Source organism: Lutjanus erythropterus, chromosome 7, assembly GCF_056507025.1.
Source record: "Lutjanus erythropterus isolate fLutEry1 chromosome 7, fLutEry1.hap2, whole genome shotgun sequence".
Lineage (NCBI taxonomy): Eukaryota > Metazoa > Chordata > Actinopteri > Lutjaniformes > Lutjanidae > Lutjanus > Lutjanus erythropterus.
Genome location: NC_139323.1, coordinates 39,527,587 through 39,548,318, shown reverse-complemented (window position 1 = coordinate 39,548,318; position 20,732 = coordinate 39,527,587). Strand labels below are relative to the sequence as shown.

At 41.5% G+C, this 20,732-nt stretch overlaps 1 protein-coding gene across 2 annotated transcripts; it reads left to right on the top strand.

Moving 5' to 3' along the window:
- Positions 1-3,946: 3,946 nt before the first annotated feature.
- Positions 3,947-20,404, top strand: ivns1abpa (influenza virus NS1A binding protein a). 2 transcript variants are annotated; one of them, XM_084723735.1, is made up of 15 exons: positions 3,947-4,139; positions 9,204-9,500; positions 9,689-9,822; positions 10,454-10,623; positions 10,733-10,808; positions 10,937-11,110; positions 13,034-13,159; positions 15,828-15,938; positions 16,507-16,648; positions 17,027-17,251; positions 17,517-17,638; positions 17,914-18,040; positions 18,151-18,282; positions 18,585-18,758; positions 19,194-20,404. In XM_084723735.1, the coding sequence occupies exons 3-15, from the start codon at positions 9,712-9,714 to the stop codon at positions 19,454-19,456; spliced, it is 1,953 nt and encodes a 650-aa protein (XP_084579861.1). In that variant the 5' UTR covers positions 3,947-4,139; positions 9,204-9,500; positions 9,689-9,711; the 3' UTR covers positions 19,457-20,404. The 2 variants fall into 2 exon arrangements, with proteins under 2 accessions (XP_084579861.1, XP_084579862.1); XM_084723736.1 differs by lacking the exon at positions 3,947-4,139 and adding an exon at positions 8,622-8,724.
- Positions 20,405-20,732: the final 328 nt, after the last annotated feature.

Below are 20,732 nucleotides of genomic sequence, written 5' to 3'. Positions count from 1 at the left end.
TGGGAAAACAGCTGATTAAAAACAGAAACCTAGTTGAATTTTAGTGAAATAAAGGTTAGCATGATAGCATCAGTGAACTAATATTTATTATTTCCCCTACATAAATCAAATTTGTTTAACTTACACCTACATTCATGGAAGGGGAGGGTGAAGCAAGCTGTATTCAGCTGACTGGAATCTATGACCTCACAGCTAGCAGCTCACTACCAGCTACCAGCTCAGAAATAAGTATTGCATTGATAATTCTCTTCCACAGTCTCAACAAAAACTGAACACTGTAAACTTCACAGAGGTAGTATTTATCTCAGACCCACTGGGTCCACTTTCTTTATCTGCCAGTAGAATTAATCACTCCAAAGGTGGAGGGCAATATCACTCTGGATACCAATTTCATTTGTTCATTTCTTCAATTCCCTTCACACTTTTTGATCCTAATCCAATTCCTAAAAACACCTCCTGAAGAAACTAATAAGTCAGACTTGACTAGTTGGCTGCAGTCCATCGGCTGTAATCACCACTTCCCTGTCTGAGGCTCCAGACACTGTGCTGAGGAGATGGACTGACTGCTTGCCAGGGATCTTCATTCACCTTCGCACACAGTCAAGATAATGCTGAAGTCAGACATCCCAAAGGAGCTTTTGCAAAGACAAAACTTGGAATGACTAATGAAGGACTCCTTAACATGAAGGACACGGTGCTGATGTGGAAGCTTGCAGTCTGTATTTCACAAACTCAAGCCATTAACTATTTTTAGGTTCATTTAAATTTTCATTAGTATGTATGTGGCAGTCATGGAAGTTGCTGCATCAGGTGTGCAGCCTCCACTCTCAGAAATAAAGGTGCAAACTAGAATGGTTCTTCAGCTCGTCCTCATAGGATAACCCTGTTTGGTTTCTGGTAGAACCTCCTAGAACCATCTGAGATAGGTTTCACACAAAATCCCCTGTGAGAGTTTCTACAGAGAACCCTTCTATGGTGTAGTGGTTCTGCCCAGAACCCTATCTGGGGGCCATATCTGGAACCTTTTCGGCTTCTAAGGGTGCTAATAAGAGAGTTCTACTGAAAGCCTCTTTATATGCCAAGGGTTTCATCTGGAGCCCAACTAAAGGGTTCTACAGAGAGCCTTTTTTATATTCTAAGGGTTTCATCTAGAGGGGGATCTACCGAGAACCCTTTTATATTATGGTACAAAGAACCCATGATGAACCCATCAATCTTTGAAGAACTCTCTCTTTCAAAAAAAGTCTTACAAAGGACCCTTCAGGAAGAACCCTTTGGGGCCCTTATTTCGAAGAGCGTACTGTATTTTACTTGGATTTGCTTTGTTGAAAACATCCTTGGTGAAATGACCTTAAAGCTGGTTGTTTTCCTGGAACGTCTGTGTGGAGACTCTTCCTCTACATTCGAGTCACACAGAAAAGAAATAAGGGTGAAATATGATGCAGGTGACCATCCTTGGAAACCAGCCATTCATTTTCTTGCCCATGAGCCAGCAATAACTTCTCTCACCTTGTCAGGAATGTCACCCCCACATGGATGGAAGCACAGCGTTTTACGGTAATAATACCAGCAGTAGTGCTGTTATGAAGAGATTACTTTGTGTTGATAAGTCTAATCTCTGTTGACTGGACCCCCTGGCTTTGCTTGTTATCACGGTGGTTTTCAACACAATGGTCAGAGCACTTTTAAATAGCTAAATGCTCTCTTGTCACTGAGTTACATTTGGTGCCAGGCTTTCACAAACAGCTTCACATGCAGACAAACACAGACACACACAGCTCCTGCAGATACAAAGGCTGGATGACACATTGGTATTGAAGCGATTCTTTATCCTCTAATCTAATTACTGACGTACTGAGGTACTACTAAGCTCTATTCATTCAAGGCAGGTGAATGAGTTGTTCTTCCTCTAGATGACGCAGCGGTGAGGCTTGAGCCTGGATGTTCCTTCTTAATGGACATCAAACGCCTTATGGAAGGGTTCTCGTCCCGGTGTGCTTCATGACTCACAGACAGAGGAGAATATGACAAATGCAAGCAGGTCGGGCACAGGGGTGGTGAAAACTGAATAAGACAGAAGACTCAAAATTTAAAAAAGAGAATTTCATACGTTTCACATAACAAGCTAAAGTCTGGGGAGCAATGCTGGCATCAGGGCCGAGTGGATTTGGATTTAGCTCAGAGAGTGTCCATCCTGCTGTAGTGTCCTGCTCTGCAGACAGGGGCGCTGTTTGTAGCTCACCTGCTCTCTGACCTCACTCTTTAGGACACAGGTGGATATCCAATAGTAAGTAAAAACCCCAATTCCAAAAAAGTTTAAATGCATTCTAAAACATACCACAATGCAATGATTTGCAAATACTTTTCAACTTATATTGAAGTGAGTACAGTACACAGATTTCTAATGTTCAAACTGATAAACTTTATTGTTTAAATATACATTCATTCTCAATTTGATGCCTGCAACATGCCTGCTGTGGAATGCTCAAAAAATACCTGTCTGGAACATTCAACAGGTAAACAAGTTAACTAACAGCTTAGCTAGACTGACCTGACTGCAGTCCAGACATGTCTTCCTCTGAAAATGTGTGGTGCGTTATGAAGTGCAAACCACAACAACAGAGACCCTGAACTGTTGAGCAACTGAAGTCATAGATCAAGCAAGAATGAGGAAGATCTTCATTTCAAAACGTCAACAATTAGAGTCCTCAGTTCTCAAATACTTACTGAGTGTTGTTAAAAGAAAAGGTGATTTATCACGGTGGTAAACATGCCCCTCTGCCAACTTTATTTGGAATGTACTGTAGGCATCAAATTCAAAATGAGCGTATATTTACAAAAAACAATAAAGCTAATCAGTTTGAAAATTAAATATCTTATCTTTGTACTGTATTCACTTCAATACAAGTCAAAAAAGTATTTGTAAAGCATTGCATTCTGTTTTTTTTCATTTTACACAATGCCACAACTTTTTTGGAATTGCTTTTTGTATATTTTAAACATTTAGTCAAGAAATCTTCAAGTGCAGTGTTGAGGGGCTCCACTTCTGTTCTGTCTTTCTCTGCATTTATAAATATTTTAAAGAGAATATCATTGTGATTTTATTTAAACAATATGCTAACATTCTAATTTTATGGGTGTTTACATTGTTTATTAGAAGATTATCAAGATTATCATAGGCTAATTAGCCTTTTAATTTTTTTAAGCACAGAGACACTTACACTTATTTTAAAAGTTTTATCTCAGGCTATTAAAGCAGAGGGAATTTTGGAGGATCAGACTGAATCCATATATATGTTAAATGCAACACTGTTGTACGTAATGTTTCTTTTACAATTGTGAAAACTAATAAAGTGGATAAAAAAATACAAGTATAAAGGTGCATTGTTTTACATATTTAAATTCCTAAATTAAGTTAAATTAAATATATACAAAAACTTAAGATATGTGCTCCTCCATTGGTATTCCAAAGATTTTCTGAGAAAAGACAGTAAATTAATGTTCATACAAAATAAAGATGACTAGAGGGGACAAGGGGAAAATACATTACATTTCACTGAAGAGATTGTTGTATAACTGTATAGTATTGATATTTTTGTTGTCAGTGAATTGGAAAGTCCCAATACAGTCCTTAAATTCAAATAAGACTTGTAAGTTACACTTGTGTATGTAGAATTTGTGCTTCAGGATCTACAGTGTTATAATAAAATCAGCTCTAGAATCAACATGCCCAAAGGATACAGTCAAACGTTTGTATTCTGAGTTCAGAGTAATCATTAAATAGAGACCAAGTACTTGAACAGGCCTGTATTACACGTTACACGCTGGATTTCATCACTTTCGGAGTGGGAATAGGCGTTGTAGGACCGCCCATCGCTGTTTACGTCACACGTTGCGTGGCAGCGGCACAGGTTTTTGTCGGGCGCGCGCTTTCCCGTCACCAACCGGTCATTCTGTCAGTGCAAGTCCGGACCAGACGGAGTGTGGACGTGCTTCTCCTACAGAGAGGGAACAGACACCCACTACTAGCCTCAGCAAACCGTGCCTGTAGCCGCGTTGCGTCTTTCCTTTAACCCGAACCAACCAACTCTGAATTCACATTAAATATGTCTAATATCGTTTGCTGTCAAACGCCTCAGGTAAGATGTTTTTCCTTTCCTTTTGTTAGGGAACGGTTAACGTACCTTTAGCTGGTGAAAATGGTGGGAAACCGTTCGGTGTGTCATTGGGCACAGTTGATGCTAATGGGACCGTCTTTCTTTAGCTGTGTTATCGTTAGGATGGACGGTAGCTGTTGTCTTTGCTGAGACTGTGTGGAAGCTGCTAGAAAACCTCTTGCAACGGGCGCGGACGATGTGACACAGACCGCCGCCGCTCTCCGCACACGGCTAACCAGCGTTAACGTTAATTAATGACGCGGGTATATAGCTCGTGTGGCCAGCTAACGGTATGGTGAAGCTACCCTCGCATTGAGCGCGGACAAGGACAGGAAACGACCGAATGTAATCGACATGGTCCAGTTCAGCGGTAATTAATTAAGCCGGTGTGGCCGTCTCGTGGCTCTCCAACCTAGCAGAGCAAAGCAGCAGGTTGTCTAGTTAGCTAGAGGGCTAACATGCTTTAGATTAAAAGCGTGCCAGACCCTTCAATCTCTCTGCCTGGCTTCTGTCGCCCTTATTGTGGTTTTAAGTGTTTGTACTGTCTGCGTTTGAACCCGGTGTAAAAGTCGAGTTAATCTGGGTGAAGGGGGCTCTCATTCCTGACCCACTTTCCGCTGGCGGGATGTATATACAGACTACAGTATAGGACTGCTGGCACATCGCCAGACATCATCATGGCCCTGGTACATGAAATATCCTACCAGAGGAGAAAGGCGGCAGGCAGTTTCATGAAGGCATTGCTTTGCAGCCAGTGGACATGAGATGAACATGAACACGAGATACGGGGTGGTGGACAATCGTTTAGACTTGCCCACCGGTGGGGGGTGGCAGGGTGGGCAACGTAGCATGGGTACATCCTGTCCTTTCCTCACCCTCCACTTAGTGCCATATTGTGTCAGATTTTATGGGCTGTGACCAGTCTCGACATACTATTGATGCGTCTCTGCTGCTGTCGATACTGAGCATTATTGGCAGTACTGTATCGATTTTTTAGTAAAAGGAAATTGTCCAGCCGATTCTTGACCGTTCAGATTTTCCTGAAGGGCTTTATGTCTCCAGGCTGCAGGTTGCATTGTGCCATCGTAGTATTTGACCTGCTGTGCCTATAATCCGATTCTAAGGCCGACAACCACGTGGCGAATTTACACATAAAATACAGTATAATATAAATCTATGATTTTATGAAAATGAAGATCATATCGGGCTCTTTCAGGCTTATCCAGCTGATGATTAATAAAACATTCTTGCTGTCTGAGTGGCCATGCGTAGGCATATTCTCCTTTTTACTTCCTTAAGCAGTATCAAAATGAGTTGTTCCAGTTTTTGAATGTGGGGTTTCTCGTTTCTCAAAACGCATTTTACATCTTCCTCATATTTATTGTTCTGTAGAGCATTTGAGGTCCTATAGTATCTCAGTTTTGATACTGTTATACTTAAGATTGTCATTTTTTGTGTTTTGATACACACAAGCAATACAGTGTTTACTGCCACTATCACTTTTTATTGTAAAACCAGTATGTCATTCACTGGTTCAAGATGTGGTAAATTTCCACAGAAAAACTAGATGAAATAACCAGCAGTACTTCTCTTCACCACTGGAGGGATGTCTAACAAGCATTGATTGTTCAGTGGCAGACCTGCACTTTTGTGCCTGACTAATCAGATGGAAAAATGGAGAGAGAAAATGCATTCAGAGCTACCCTCTGTGACAAAGTTGTGAACAATCTCACTCTTTCTCTTTTGTGCCTTTGTTCTCTCTCCTCGCTCTCCTTTGTTCCCTGGTTTTCAAGCATATGCCCATATATCCACATTTACAGCTCATAAAGTCTGCCTGGCATTTGGTTCTGCCCATAAATTACTGTATGCATGGTCACTAAAGTGATCTCATCACTGTATTCCCTTAGTCTCGTTTTAATTTTTGGGCATGAATCTTGAGTTCACATGACCAAATGGCCAACCGATTGCCTGGACAACAACATTTTATCACATAGTCCAGTTTTCATGAAGCCAGACATCATTCCTGAATTGCCATTTGCTGGTTCTCTGGGAAACACTGGTGATGGTGCAAGATTGTCTTATCAGTTTACAGAAGATTATTATTTAATTACAGCTGTGATTAAGGCAGCAACTCTATCAAAGAATTATCCAGAGCGCTGAGGGCGTGGCTTTCCTGCCTGAGTTTTAGGTTAAGTGAGAAATGAGATGGGGAACAAGGCAACACGCAAGCATGCTGGACCAAACCATGTGGAGGAGTTGAGCTTTTGAGCCTTCACAAGGAGTCTTCTGCCAGATGTTGCATAACAACTCAGAATTGGGTCAGTGTTTCCTCCATCCACACACAGACAGGGTGAATTATAGCTTTCCATGCCAGCCTTGCTGTAAATGCTGCTCAGTGCAATACAAAAAGACTATACTCTTCTAGCATGTGCCATCGTGCCATGCCCATTTACCCATAAAAATCTCTGGCACACCTCCCAGCAGTCTTAACTTCATAGCTTTACACATCCGCCTTTTACACGTCTTAGCCAAACCACAAACCGTAGTACAGCGGAGCACGTCTGTATGTTCAGTTGTCTTTGTTGTTACACTTTCATACTAAACATGATTAGCATCTTTCTAGTCAGAACATTGTCAACCAAAACTCAGCTGACTGTTACAGCATGGTGCAAGGTATTTTCAAAGCAATTAATTTTTCATACTTCCTTTGTTCCTTCTCTGCATTCAGACTGGCATAGCATCATTCCCTCCTCGTACATTCTGTACTTTTATTTTCCCTTTCGATTGTGCCCTGCAACTGTTGACAAAAAACAGTCAATGACAGAAAAAGTCAAATTAAATGAGAGGCCAAGTAATCCAATCTTAACATAATTCTTGTTTTTCCCTCTGATATCCGATTTATGATTATTAAATTCACACTGCAGTGTGGTTTAGTAGGCCACTGGATGTTGTATTAGATTGTTTTGTTGCGTTTACTAAGTACACTCATGTATTTGTGCTTTGTGGTTGAGTTTTTTTTAAATATGGTTAGATGGCAGTTTAAGATAACAGGTGTGCAAATCATAATATTGCATAATTTGTTTTATCAGGATGTCTGATGTGTGGCTTTTGGCGCCTAAATGGCATTGTGGTTTACTTGTTCAACCAGCTAATTTTACACACAATGCTTTTATTATAGGGATTATTTACTGAAAAGGCATCGCTCAGTGCAGTGTTATGCCAGCAGAAAATAACTCGAAATAACTCAAAGCACACTGATGTTGTAGACTGCAAGAACATAAATGTCAGAAAAAAGTTATCATTTCAGTGGCTTTAACACGCGGCCTTGGTTTTGCAAGAATGTGCGTTTATGCCTCCAAACCATCTGACTGGAGAGGACTGTTATTTCAGCAGTGTACAAAGGACATAGTGTTTTCCGCTTTAATGTCCGTCCATCTGTGTTTTACATTGTATTGGAACAGATGATTCTCTGGCCTGAAGTGTACCAATGGATTGTGCACAGTGTAACCAGAACTGAAACTGATGTAGATAAAGCTCCTGCAAGACTAATTTTAATATTTAGTCTTTATTTTGTACTTTTGCTGTTTGCCTAACAATGGATTTGTCAAACACCTCCCTAGAATCTCATGCTTCTTTGAGGAGTAGAGGCTTGTTTTTACCTGTTAAAGGGCTTTTAGACTTTGCACAGACTTCAAATACTAATGTTGTTAATTCTGCACACAAACTAGAGGATTTTACTTGCAAATTCTTGCACAATGATTCAATGCTGCTACTGAAATGTGCCTCTGACAGCAGCTAGAGTACTGAGTAAATCACAGCTTTTTTTTTAATGAGTTAGAATTGCACGCAACTGACGACTTGCACAAAGCCAAACTAACCAGGAAAGCCTTGCCACATGGAGTGTGGATACAATTTCAGACCAGCTGCTGTGGTCTGTCTTGTCCTCTTTCCCCAAATGGGATGGTGATAAAACTTTTGGAATTGCAGTGTAATTTATTTACCGAGCTTCAGACTGCAGATGGCATTGTGGTGAGGTGCTTAGCATAGGCTTATGTCATTTGTGTTCATTTTTGTTGTGAACGTCTCGTTGGACAAGTGAGAGCTGTGTGTTTTTTTGTACGCGGTGCTGGAGCCTTGTCGGCAAATGAAATCCAAACACTTAAATAGCAGATTAAAATATCTTGATGGAGAGATTTGGTGTGAGCTCATAAGAGTGATTAAAGTGTATGTGGGTGGGACTTGTGGGCTAGGGTTACATGATGGTATATGTAGTACCTAGGATGGCCAACCAGAGTTCATAGTGCAGCCACGCAGTTGTATTAAAAGAAAAGTCACTGTATCTCACCAACTGAGCGGCTGTGTATACGCTGTCACAAGTTGTTCCCTCCTGCGTTTTCCTTATAGGTCCGTGCTTGAATGGAAGGGTTCCTATAGGGAGGAGCCAGCCAAAGGGGCTTGTCACATAAGATAGAGGTGGAGTGGCCTTGCTTCAGAGACGGTGGAGACAGAGCTGAAGGCAAGAGATGGATTAAATAGTCTTGTTTGGGCTGGAGGAACATAGCAGCAGGTGTGGAGTTTAAAGTGCTAAATGGAGGGTGGTGTAAAGGAGTATCAAAGGCATAGGCTTAGCTAACGTTGCTGTGTGGCTTTTTTTCCCAAGATATTGGAATAAAATGCTGAAGTCCAGTTTTCTTCCTGAATTTAATGAGGATAAAACGATCAGATGAAGCGACCAGTGTATCCTGAATTGGATTGTTTATTCTTGTTTTTTGTTTATGTGTGAGGAATATGGAATCGCTCTAAGTTCTTGTTTATAAATGGCTTTTGAAAAGGACGCTGAAAAAGTGGAAGAGGAGGAGGGAGGGTGGTGTTCTCAACTGCCATGCTGTGTGCAAGGTTGCCTTGATTTTACCACATGGAACCGACTCGTGCTAGCATTGCAGGGGTGCCAAGAACAGGCAGCATCAACTTCAAAATGAGCCATTTCTCCAATTTAAAGAAATGAGAAAACTCATATCCTCTTTTCCCTTTTCTCTTTTTTTTCAGGTTATAATGTATGACCAACACAGAATAAGTACAACTCTATAGCCAACGGGATCCCGAGGACTTGATTACAGTCGCTTCAAGCCTGATAGTTTGTCCGTGCGGCTGCTCCCCCTCTCCCTTCTGCTCACGCCCGTTTAGTCAACTGGCATTTCTTCTAACCTCTTCCTGTCCCTCTCCTTGGGTGAAGAAGACTTGGGTTCCACTGTGATCTCAGTCTGCTTTGCCTATTGCCTACCTTCAGTTCCTGTTCTACTCTCAGCAGTGGTGCTTCCCTGGATTTGCATTCTTCTCTATTAGGTAAGGCCATGACTAATGCATAGGCCAGATTATAATGCACAATGAATATTACAGGCACCTAATCCTAATCCTCTCCCTGGTCATCAATTAATAAAGCCAGCTATTACAATGGTGCACAACTGAAGGCATGCCCAATACTATTGTCTCACTGGGAAAAAATGTTTTTTCTTTTAATCTTTCCTCTACAGGAAAACCTTCAAAATTCACCAAGATGATTCCAAACGGTTATTTGATCTTTGAGGATGAGAGTTTCCTGGATTCCACCGTGGCCAAAATGAACGCTCTGAGAAAGAGTGGTCAGTTCTGTGATGTCAGACTGCAGGTACGCTCAATGCAAACACACACGGTCTCACACATGGGCCATTGCTTTTTTACAAAGAGTCATTCTGTGAAACATAAGAGGTGCACCATAGGAGATAAAATGACAAACATGTTTATAGAGATTACACAACAGGTTGAGATGCACAAGATGTCAGGGCTGAACGTAGATGTATTGTTTAAAAATTATGCTGTATTAATTTATATAGCATAGCTGGGTCTGAGTGATGAATTGTATGTATTTTGTCATGGCAAACTTGGAAACTAGTATTTACTTCAGTGTTTCCTTTTATGTTTCCATTGCTCTCATATCTCTAGTATGTGAACCTGTTTCCCCCATTTGTATAATACAGACGTACGAGAGACTTCTACAGCTATATATTTACATTTAAATACTGTAATTAAAGCACAAGACAATCTTACTGCATTAATTTTCAACTATTGAACATGTTGCTTTTTTGTGAAAAAGTCCACTCAGTTAACATCTGGGGTTTATTTCTTTAGTTTCCTCAAAGGAATGTTTTGTAGCAGTTGTTTCCCTTTAACAGAAACACAGGTATACATTTTGCAATAGGTTTCCTTTAAAGAAACTTACACATCCTGATAGTTTGTCTTCTTTCTCTTCTTTTGTCCAGGTGTGTGGTCATGAGCTGATGGCTCACCGTGCTGTTCTGGCTTGCTGCAGTCCCTACCTGTTTGAGATCTTTAACAGTGACAATGAGCCTCATGGAGTCTCACATGTCACGTTTGAGGACTTGGACCCAGAGGCTGTAGAGATCTTGCTCAACTATGCCTATACTGCCCAGTTAGTAACACCTTTGGCCTTTGACCCTTCTGCCTCTGATTGTATAACAGCACAATTTTCAGCTTTTGAGTGACAAGCTCTTTTTTTGTTGTGTGTGTGTGTAACACAGGCTAAAGGCAGACAAGGAACTGGTCAAGGAAGTTTACTCTGCAGCCAAAAGGTTCAAGATGGAGCGAGTCAAACAGGTATGTATTTACTCATCTGTTTTCTAATCACATTTTACCTCCCCAGTGCTGCCATTTTGGTCTCGCATGATTTTCACAGGTTACAAAGAACTTTTTATCAACTTTAACATATCCCACTCCACTCTCAGATTTGTGGCGACTACCTGCTGTCTAAAATGGATTCCCAGAACGCCATCTCTTTTCGGAACTTTGCCAGCACTATGGGAGATGCCAGAGTTTTGTCCAAGGTGGACGCTTTCATCCAGGACCATCTTCTGGAAGTGTCCGAACAGGAGGACTTCCTTAAACTTCCCCGTCTCAAGGTATTGGCTTAAACTTGCACACATGTCATAATGTCAAGAGATCAGTACAAGTATCGTATGGTCAGTTTAAGTGGTATGATGGTAAGTTATGAATGATCTGGCAGAATTGGGGTCATTCTCTGAAGTCAGAAGGAAACAAAGGGATGCCAGAATTAGCAGCTAAATATAGATATATACAGTGACCACTGACATGGTTGGTAGAATTTGTCTAGTCCCTCTTTGCTCCTGCATCAAAACTAGCCAGTGTTAGAGATCTATATATATATGTAACACACACTGGATTAAGCTTTTTAGCTTGACCTTTCCGACTTTGGCATGAGATTAACAATACTTACACTATGAAGGTGTGACCCTTATAGATTTCCCTACCGCTAAATCCTGCTGAGGATGTATTTAGGGTAGGGGACTTAAAACGTATGCAGTAATAAGACCTGGTGTAGGCAGGTTAGTATCCAGGTCTTTGTTCAACCTGAGGACTCTACTCTGCACTTTACCAGGTAACTCTCTGGGTGAGATTGCGCAGGTCAGATAAATCAAGTTAGTTAGCTGTTATAGGTTGGAATACAAACATGCATACTGTGGCCTCCATTATGCTTTATCCTGATTTACTATTGTACGTTCACTGGGAAGTAGTGCTGAAGTGATTAGTTGATTGGTCAGGAAATAAATCAGCAACCATTAATGGACAAAGAAATACTTTATTGAAGGACAGGTCTGTTATGTTTTGTTTTTTGAGGTTTTTAAAACATACTGTAGCTTTTCCTTGTTCTGTGTTGAAGTGTGTATGCTTTGTCTCAAAATGCTATTTTCCCAAGCCTTTCTAAAAACATTTTACACATGACTTGACGCAGGTTTCTGCATGATGAATTTGCTATGTATGAACCTTCCTATGTTGAGGGGAGGGTAGGGGAGGCTGTCTGTAACCTACATCACCACTTTTTATTAGCGGTTGAGAAGGTAGTTTCCATTTGGAAAAACACAGAAAGGAACGGTGATGGAGTCTACCGTAAATACAAAACTTAATTGTTACAGCTTCTCAAGTGTTTCTTATTGTTTCATGTCATTTGTAAATGGAATACCTTGAGGCTTTCTTAAGTGAAGTGAGTTAAGTGAAGTGAACCGAACCATAAACTTGACCTGTATTGATCATTAATTAGTTAATTGCAGCTGTCCTACTTGGGCCACAAGAACAACCAACAAAAGTTGTTTAAGAATTTGCTTAAAGATGAGAAATGAATTTAGAAAAGCAATGTCAACATTAGGTTTGGGCTGATGGATGATGTCATTGTCCATCGTGATGGTTGACAGTCATCAGCCACTGAGCCCTCTGCCATTGCAATTTTAAATCTTTCTATACTTAAGGTAGTGTGTTCACTTACAGTTGCCATAGAGTTGTTGCCTAAGTTTTGTTTTTGACATGTAGTGCAATGAACAGCAGCAAAAGCTTTTTAATTTATCTGCCACGTCTCCATGTTCTATTCATCATTAAACACGACTAAGTTACAGACATGTGGTGCAGAGACACCCAGCAATGATATCATCGTCCTTTGAGATGTTTAACTGTTGACATCATTATATGCTAATTCTTAAAACATTGCTCAACCCTAGTGAACAGACAGAAATTTTGTTGGAACACTTAAATTCGTCGTTCATCCAATGATTAATCCATACACAATTTAAATTTTGCACCAGGGGCAACTGCTTTATTAAATGATGTGAGTGGATCCCAATATGATACTACTATGAATCTTGTCACTGTGACAAAATTAAACAATTACACAGGCAACGAATCATGTAATTCTCAGGTAAATTAATAATCAGTCAGTAAGATCAAGTTTTCCAATGAACAATAGGACATGGTGTTAATTTCTTCTTACCATGTGTAAATCTAACTCCTGTTTCACCCTCTTTGTGTGTTTACAGTTAGAAGTAATGCTAGAAGACAACCTGACTCTGCCCAGCAATGGCAAGCTCTACTCAAAGGTTCTCAACTGGGTGCAGCGCAGCCTTTGGGAGAACGGAGACCAACTGGAACGACTCATGGAGGAGGTCAGTACTGGGGTGTGCAGTCTCAACTCTCTGATCAATTCTTACCCTGCCCCTTCCCCTCCCTCTGACTCCTGTTTTTGACGTTAAGAAGTCATTAAGGGGGCTAAAAGAAATGGCATGCCACTGTCATGCTGCTATGTCAGGATTGTTGTTTTTTTCCCTCTGATTTGTTGAGGTTTTTGCAGTAAGAAACTGTGTACCCCTGAACCATACTACAAATTAGAGGTGAGCCGAAAAAGAGCTGCTGCTTTTTGCTCTTGTTTTTTGTTTCCACTGTTCTCTTTTGGGTATGTGGTTGGTTTACATACAACCCCATCTGAGTATTACAGTGCTCCTCTCCTCTGAAACACAAAAACACAGGTTCTCAAAAGGTCTGACCCTTGATTTCTACTGTCTCACTGCCACTTTACTATCTGAACAGGTGCGTGTTTGTTGCTCCAGCACTAACAGGCACTCCTCCCCGTTGATTTATCTCTCCTGTAGGTTTATTAGCAGCAGCAGGAGACCAGACTGAGGAGCCAGGACTGAGCCACCAGGGTAATGAGTCAGAGAAAAGAGAGAGGAGAGGAGCACTACTGCCTCTCAGCAGCCTCTCTTTGCAGCCAAGCAACACTGTGCTCCCATCTGTCCATGCCACATATACAGATGCATCCCATTTCTGCATTTACCAGAGCGCATTGATCACAAACCTTTAGCACTAAATACATCAAATTAAATGCCCCTCTGCTGCACATAGCAATATATTTTAGGGCTGCACCTGACACTGTTTTTTTAATCAAATAATTTAACCTTTTTTTCTTGATTAGTTGATTAATCTAACAACTAATTTGATTATTCGAAAGATAATTTTTTGTTACTCAGTTAATATAACAATTAATTTACCCAAATGAATACCAACTCTTGTCTCATTAATATTTCAATGTTTTATCAATCATCCTGAAAAATAGATACATGAAGCACATTAGAGTAATAATGGTGACATTTTAAAATTCAGGAATTCACTTTAATATTCATTTTATTTAATATATCTTATTTGTCAGATGCCTTAAATACTGGACATCAAATAACTTCCAAAAAATGCTGTGACACATTTAATCAGTCATCCCATTCCCTGAAGTGGATTTTTTTTTTACTTTTGTACTTGACTTAAAACTTAAAACGCTTATGACATTTATTTCATTTTATCACTGAAGTAATGTACAGTTGAGATAATCACTGTAAAATGTATTTTTTTGTATCAGCAATGGGGCAAGTAGAATAATTGAAACAATTTACACACTGTTAAGTCACAGTCTGTGACAACAGTCCGCAAAATGACTTTAAGCAGTTTTCTTAAGCTTACATGGCTGGAAGTTCACTGAAAATGTAATGCAAACAATAATAGATTATACATGATATTATATTACATTACCATAACAGCAGCGCTGCAGAAATTACTTTTAACATGGGGATGATGAAGGAACATTTACAAAATCAATTTTAACTACTAATAATAGAAACCCATTCTGTGTGCTGACAATCCTGATAGATCATGGTTGGGTGGGGACAAACTCAACAGGACGGTGCTGTCTTTCTGTCGCTGCCGTCTTGATAAAGTGCTCCGGTGTTTTCACTTCAGGTGTTCATGTAGTGCAGTTGTACTGCTGTGATAAGCCATTTCTTATTTGCAGAGCTTGCAGAAAACCTCATTGGCTGGGTCTAAGATACTGGTGCACAAGATCGTTCCAACCCACGTTATGCAAATTGACATATTTTCATAATCAATTACTTCAATTCTGTCACTGAATCACCCCAGCCTTAATATATTCTCACAGACCTCCTTATTCACTGGCACATTCAAGAGCCGCTCACATTAGGCATTGGACAGAAAATGGCACTGCACATAAGCATAAGGATTTGCTATCCTATATTGATATTGTAATTCACTGGACGACCAATTAATTATTAACCTTCTCCCGGTGAAATTATAATTTTCAGTAACTTCTGACATTTTATAAAATTTTAGGAGCCCTTCTAAAAATTGCCCTACAGATGGGTAACTGAGTGACTTCAGCAAATACTGTCATTGGATTATACTGTCTGGCCTCAACAGAACATAATGGGTTTTTGTTTTTATGGATTAAATCTGTTATTGGATAACAATGAAGACTAGCTTGATAGTTGCTAACAACAGCACTACCTGTCTGTAGTCATCTGGATTTGACTGCCTATTGTGGCTGCCATCACAATGACCAACTCCTTCAGCTCGAGGACCGGTTTCCAAGCAGCAGAGGTGGAAAGAGGGCCACACGCAGCCCCTCCTCCTCCTCTTCATTCTTCTATGAAGATTTTTCCAGATGCAGCCTCCCATTCTTCACCAGCTCCCTCTTTTTTTAGATCATGCAAATTAAGGAGAACCAACGTCGGATACCTTCTTGAGCTCGAACACTTAACCCACTCTAAGCAGTGGCAGCAGCGTGTGTCTTTTAAGGAAGCTTTCCATCAAAGCGACTGAAGATCCAGGCCTTCATCCCTTCCCCCTCTTCCTCTTCACAGCATGGCCCCTCCTCTTCCTCCTCTTCCCTCCCTCCCTCCTCCTCCTCCTCCTCCTCTCCCCCTTTTGCTGGGGCTCTCAGTGTGTTGCCATGGAGACAGCCACATGGGTGTGTTGTTCCTGTTTGTCTTGCAGGTGCAAACGCTGTACTACTCACCTGACCATAAGCTGGTGGATGGAGGGCTGGTGATTGAGGGGCACAGTGAGGTGTTTGGTGGCGAGGAGGACCACCTTCAGTTTGTGCAGGTACTCAACAGCTTGTGCCTGGCTTCACTGTGATGAAGTCTGTATCACATTTTGCTTGGCAGTGTGTAGCTTTAATGTACAGCTTGTGCCTGGCCATGCATAAAAATACTACACAGCCTGTGCCTGGCTAGAGGTAGATATGGCTCATTTAATACCACGATTTAGCCACAATGTTAAGACTAATCTAAGAATGTTAGCACGAATTGAGCTATGATGCCTGCCTGGCTATGCTGTTGAGCATACATTGAAACCACATTTAGATTTTTAAACTAGTCTCATCCAGCTGAGAACAAGAAGTGACGGCTGTCTCAGCTTTTTTTGTTTTGTTTTGTTTTGAGACTGAACTGTGTGCTGTTGGATTTGATTGTAGCGTGGTCTGAGACTGTAGTTTGCAGTGCTGTGTTGTTGGCTTCAGATGGCGGGAGATATCAATACACAGGTTCACTATGTCATGTATACATTAGACCAGCTTGATCACAGCGTAGTCTGGGGTGTAATTAGCTGGTGTTGGCCACTGGTGGGCCTGTGGTGCAAGCTTGGCTTCTGTAGCTGCACTGTGCTCTTGCAGAAGAAACCCGTACGGGAGAGCACCCAGAGACAGATGAGCTGCAGCTCCTCAGGAAGCCTGTCGCCCTCCAACCAAGCAGCAAATGCCCCGAAACAGACTGCCAGGAGAGAGTGGAAGTACATCGCCTCTGAGAAGACCACAAGTAAGTGTGTGCATGAACTACATGGAAATCGTCCCAGGACATTCAGATTTAATTTTTTTTAAATGTATGGGATGTGAAGATAATATCACAATTAAAAGTCCACGATACAGTCTGATGATCCTTTGGGACATTTCAAAAAAGTAACATCAAGACTTGGAAAAAAGCCAGGCAAATGAACAAGAATATTAATATGTTTTACTAAATTCAGTTACTTGGTTAATAATTGTATTTTAAATCCACACTGATTTTCCATTACATCTTTAATATTTTTCCCAGTGTATCTGTGAAAATAGCAAAATTGGTCTGGAAAAGATGTCTTTCTCTCCAGAATTCTCATTTTCCTCAAGTGTCTCAAACAATCTCCAATTTTACCCCTAGACAACACCTATCTGTGTCTGGCTGTGCTGGACAGCGTGTTGTGTGTGATCTTCTTGCACGGTCGCAGCAGCCCTCAGACCTCCCCCTCTGCCACCCCCTGCCTGATGAAGAGCCTCAGCTTCGAGGCCCAGCCCGAGGAGCTGGAGGAGCAGCCGCTCTCACCCATGCATTATGCTCGCTCTGGCCTGGGCACCGCAGCCTTGAATGGAAAACTCATTGCAGCAGGTTAGAAGATTACTAACAGTATTCTGTCATGTCTAAGGTTTATGTAACAGGAGCTACAAGGAAGTTTAGATGCATGGGAAGCTACATCCTATTCTCCCGGCTTCAGGTCAAACTTACCTTTAGGAGCTCAGTTTCTTTGTGAAGCCATCAGTGCCTACACCAAGCTTTAGTGTCTTAAATATTTTTTCTTCAATATGAGGGTTATGTGAAAAAGTAAGGCCACAGAGCTTCACTGTAACCTAAATGCATCTCGATGCTCCTGCAGGAGGTTACAACAGAGAGGAGTGTTTGAGGACTGTGGAGTGTTACGACCCCAAAGAGGACTGCTGGACCTTCATCGCTCCCATGCGGACACCAAGGGCTCGATTCCAGATGGCGGTGCTTATGGTACAGTTTATTATTCATCTTTATCTCAGATTTATTGACTCTACAATAAAGTGGCATTTTAAATATTTGCCCAGGAGTGCAGCTATCCTGTGTTTGAACAGGTGTCAATTGTCTTGTGTAAATACCTCCACACTTGACCGACTGAGCAAATAGTCTGTTAACTTAATGTCAGCACATTCTTGTAGTTACAAGTATATAAAACAACCACAGTTTGTGTGCAAGTGTCAGGTTGATGTATTCTGATCTAAAGTCTTTTCCGTGTACACCTCTCACAGGGTCAGCTGTATGTGATTGGAGGATCAAATGGGCATTCTGACGAGCTGAGCTGTGGGGAGAGGTATGATCCACATGCTGATGAATGGGCTCAAGTGCCAGAGCTGAGGACAAACCGCTGCAATGCAGGTCAGTCCCTCCTGCCAGGATTTATTAGCAGATTATTAATGAAGTAGCGTCTCATTTGCTGTGACTTTAGGCTTGTTTCTTTATCTCATTCCTGTCCGCTCTGTTTCAAGGTGTCTGCTCTCTGAACAACAAACTCTACGTTGTTGGAGGGTCCGACCCCTGCGGGCAGAAGGGCCTTAAGAACTGTGACGCTTTTGACCCTGTGACCAAAACCTGGTCCAACTGCGCCTCCCTTAACATCAGTATGTGTCCACACAGTCCAACACGCACCTAGAATCTTCCATTTGATACATATAACATGATTTAACCTCAAGCATAGAGCTGAATATCTCTTTCAGACGGGTAACAAATGTCTTGAATGTAAAGCTTTAACTGTTCCCTCTGGGATATTAATGAACTGTTCCTACTTTTGGTCTCATTCTTAAAATATAATGTAGCTACTCTCTGCTCTGGGAATCCAGAGAACAGCTCCTGGTTTTGTTTTATTTGCAGCCTGGGAGGAAAAATTAGGACGTTTGTATTCATTAAGCAAATTTGTTTTCAGGGAGGCACCAGGCAGCAGTGTGTGAGCTGGATGGCTACATGTACGTGATTGGAGGGGCGGAGTCGTGGAACTGCCTGAACACTGTGGAACGTTACAACCCTGAGAACAACACGTGGACCCTGGTGGCTCCCATGAATGTGGCTCGCAGGGGGGCCGGCGTTGCTGTCCATGCAGGTGAGTCCATGACCACAAACGAGCAGCAAGCTACAGCTGTACAGCAGCTTCTTTAGTGTGCATGCGTGCGTGCGTGCGTGCGTGCGTGCGTAACAAGAACATCACGCTGGTTTGAAAACTGGCTTTATCAACTTCATAAACAAGTGAAGTGTGTTATGAAGGTCAAGGGATAGTTCAGATTATTTGAAGTGGTGTTGTACAAGGAACTTATCTACAGTCACTGTACTATTTGCAGTAGATGGTGGTTGGCACGTCCCAGTTTAGAGAGGAGTACCTGTATGAAAGTTACAGCTTTTTCAGATGGGTAACTGTGGTTATACAAGCTAAATATCACAGTCAAACCAACCAGACGTCTTTTTCTGAACTATCCCTTTAAATTTGTGCTGAACCCAGTCATTTATTCATGTTGACACTGGTGTCTCTCGCTCTGTCCAGGCAAACTGTTTGTCGTTGGCGGTTTCGATGGCTCTCACGCGCTCCGCTGTGTGGAGGTCTACGACCCCGCCCGCAACGAATGGAGGATGCTGGGCAGCATGACATCTTCTCGCAGCAACGCAGGCGTGGCCATGCTGGGCGAAACCATCTATGCTGTGGGCGGCTTCGACGGCAACGAGTTCCTCAACACGATGGAGGTGTACAACCCCGAGACGGACGAGTGGGACGACTGCACCAAGGCCCTGACCCCCCCCTCTGAGTGAAGAGGGGGGAGACAGGGAGGCGGGAGGAGCGAGCGGGGGAGTTTCACAGTGCTTCACCTTTTTCCAAACTAACAGGCTTAGTGACGTAATCGTGTTTCGTGATGTTCTGTGTGTGTGTATGAGCGGGTATGTGTGGGTGGGGGAGGGGATTGTCGGGATGAGGGGTCTTCAGTGAAGACTGGCTTATAATTGGTGGGGATGGAAGGGTTGTTGCCCAAAGCAACATGACGCCTTTGCATATTGCATACAATGTTTTCGTGCTGTATATATTTTATTTCTTCCTCATTTTTTGTCATATGCCAACATTTAATACACATTTAGTGCTTTTCTTTTTCTCTTAAGAGTTGAAAAGGTTTGTCACTTTCATTGAGGGTTTTCAGATGAGCTCGCAACTATTGGTCACTTGGAAGGTGGCAGTATGGAGTGGTGACAATTGACGTTTGGAAGTTCAAAGTTTATTTAAGAATATTTCTGTTGTGGAAATGTAATTTTGCTCACATATTTAAAGGTCAGTGGTTTGAAGCCTTACTCAGAGTGCGAGTGCGAACACCTGTCATGGCTTTTTGTGTCATTTTAAACAAGCTGGATTGCTTTTTGAATCTTAAACGATGGCCTTTTTTATATTTTTTATACACTGCTGATTTACTGATAAAATAAAAGTAGTAGCAGACAGCTTCAGTCAACGAATCTAACCAGTGCCAGTTTTTTTAGTTAATTTTTTGTGCACACACACACCACACGCACAACCATGCTTCTGCTAACCAAACTTTTGTTATTGTGATTTAACTACTTGATGTATGTAGAGATGCAGTTTACTGAAGATCCTTTTGTTTTCTTTTGTGTTTTAAAGTGTCAGGCATTGGCAGATTCTTCTGGAAGGAATGTTGGAACGAAAAAAAAATTATCACATTTGTAACATTTCTTAATTAATAAATCATTTAAATCTGAGTTTTGTCTTTGGTTTACTTTCTGAGTGCACATCACCGCGTGTTGTCAGGCGGTGACCTGGCCGTACACGTCGTTTTACACTGGAGAAGAACTAAGTTTTGATTGTATTACAGGCTTCAGCATTTAGACTGCGTTCATACCGCAAACTTTATTGCTCACATCTGATTTGTTTAGTTGGACTGTTCACACTATAAAGTGTGGCCAGTATCACATACCAGTGTGAACTGGTCACGTTCCTGAAATGACCTGTGTCAATATTAAATTGAAAATTGGGCAGCCTCTTGATTCTCCCAGGTTTTTTTTTTTTTTTTTCTCCACCCGGCGTGCT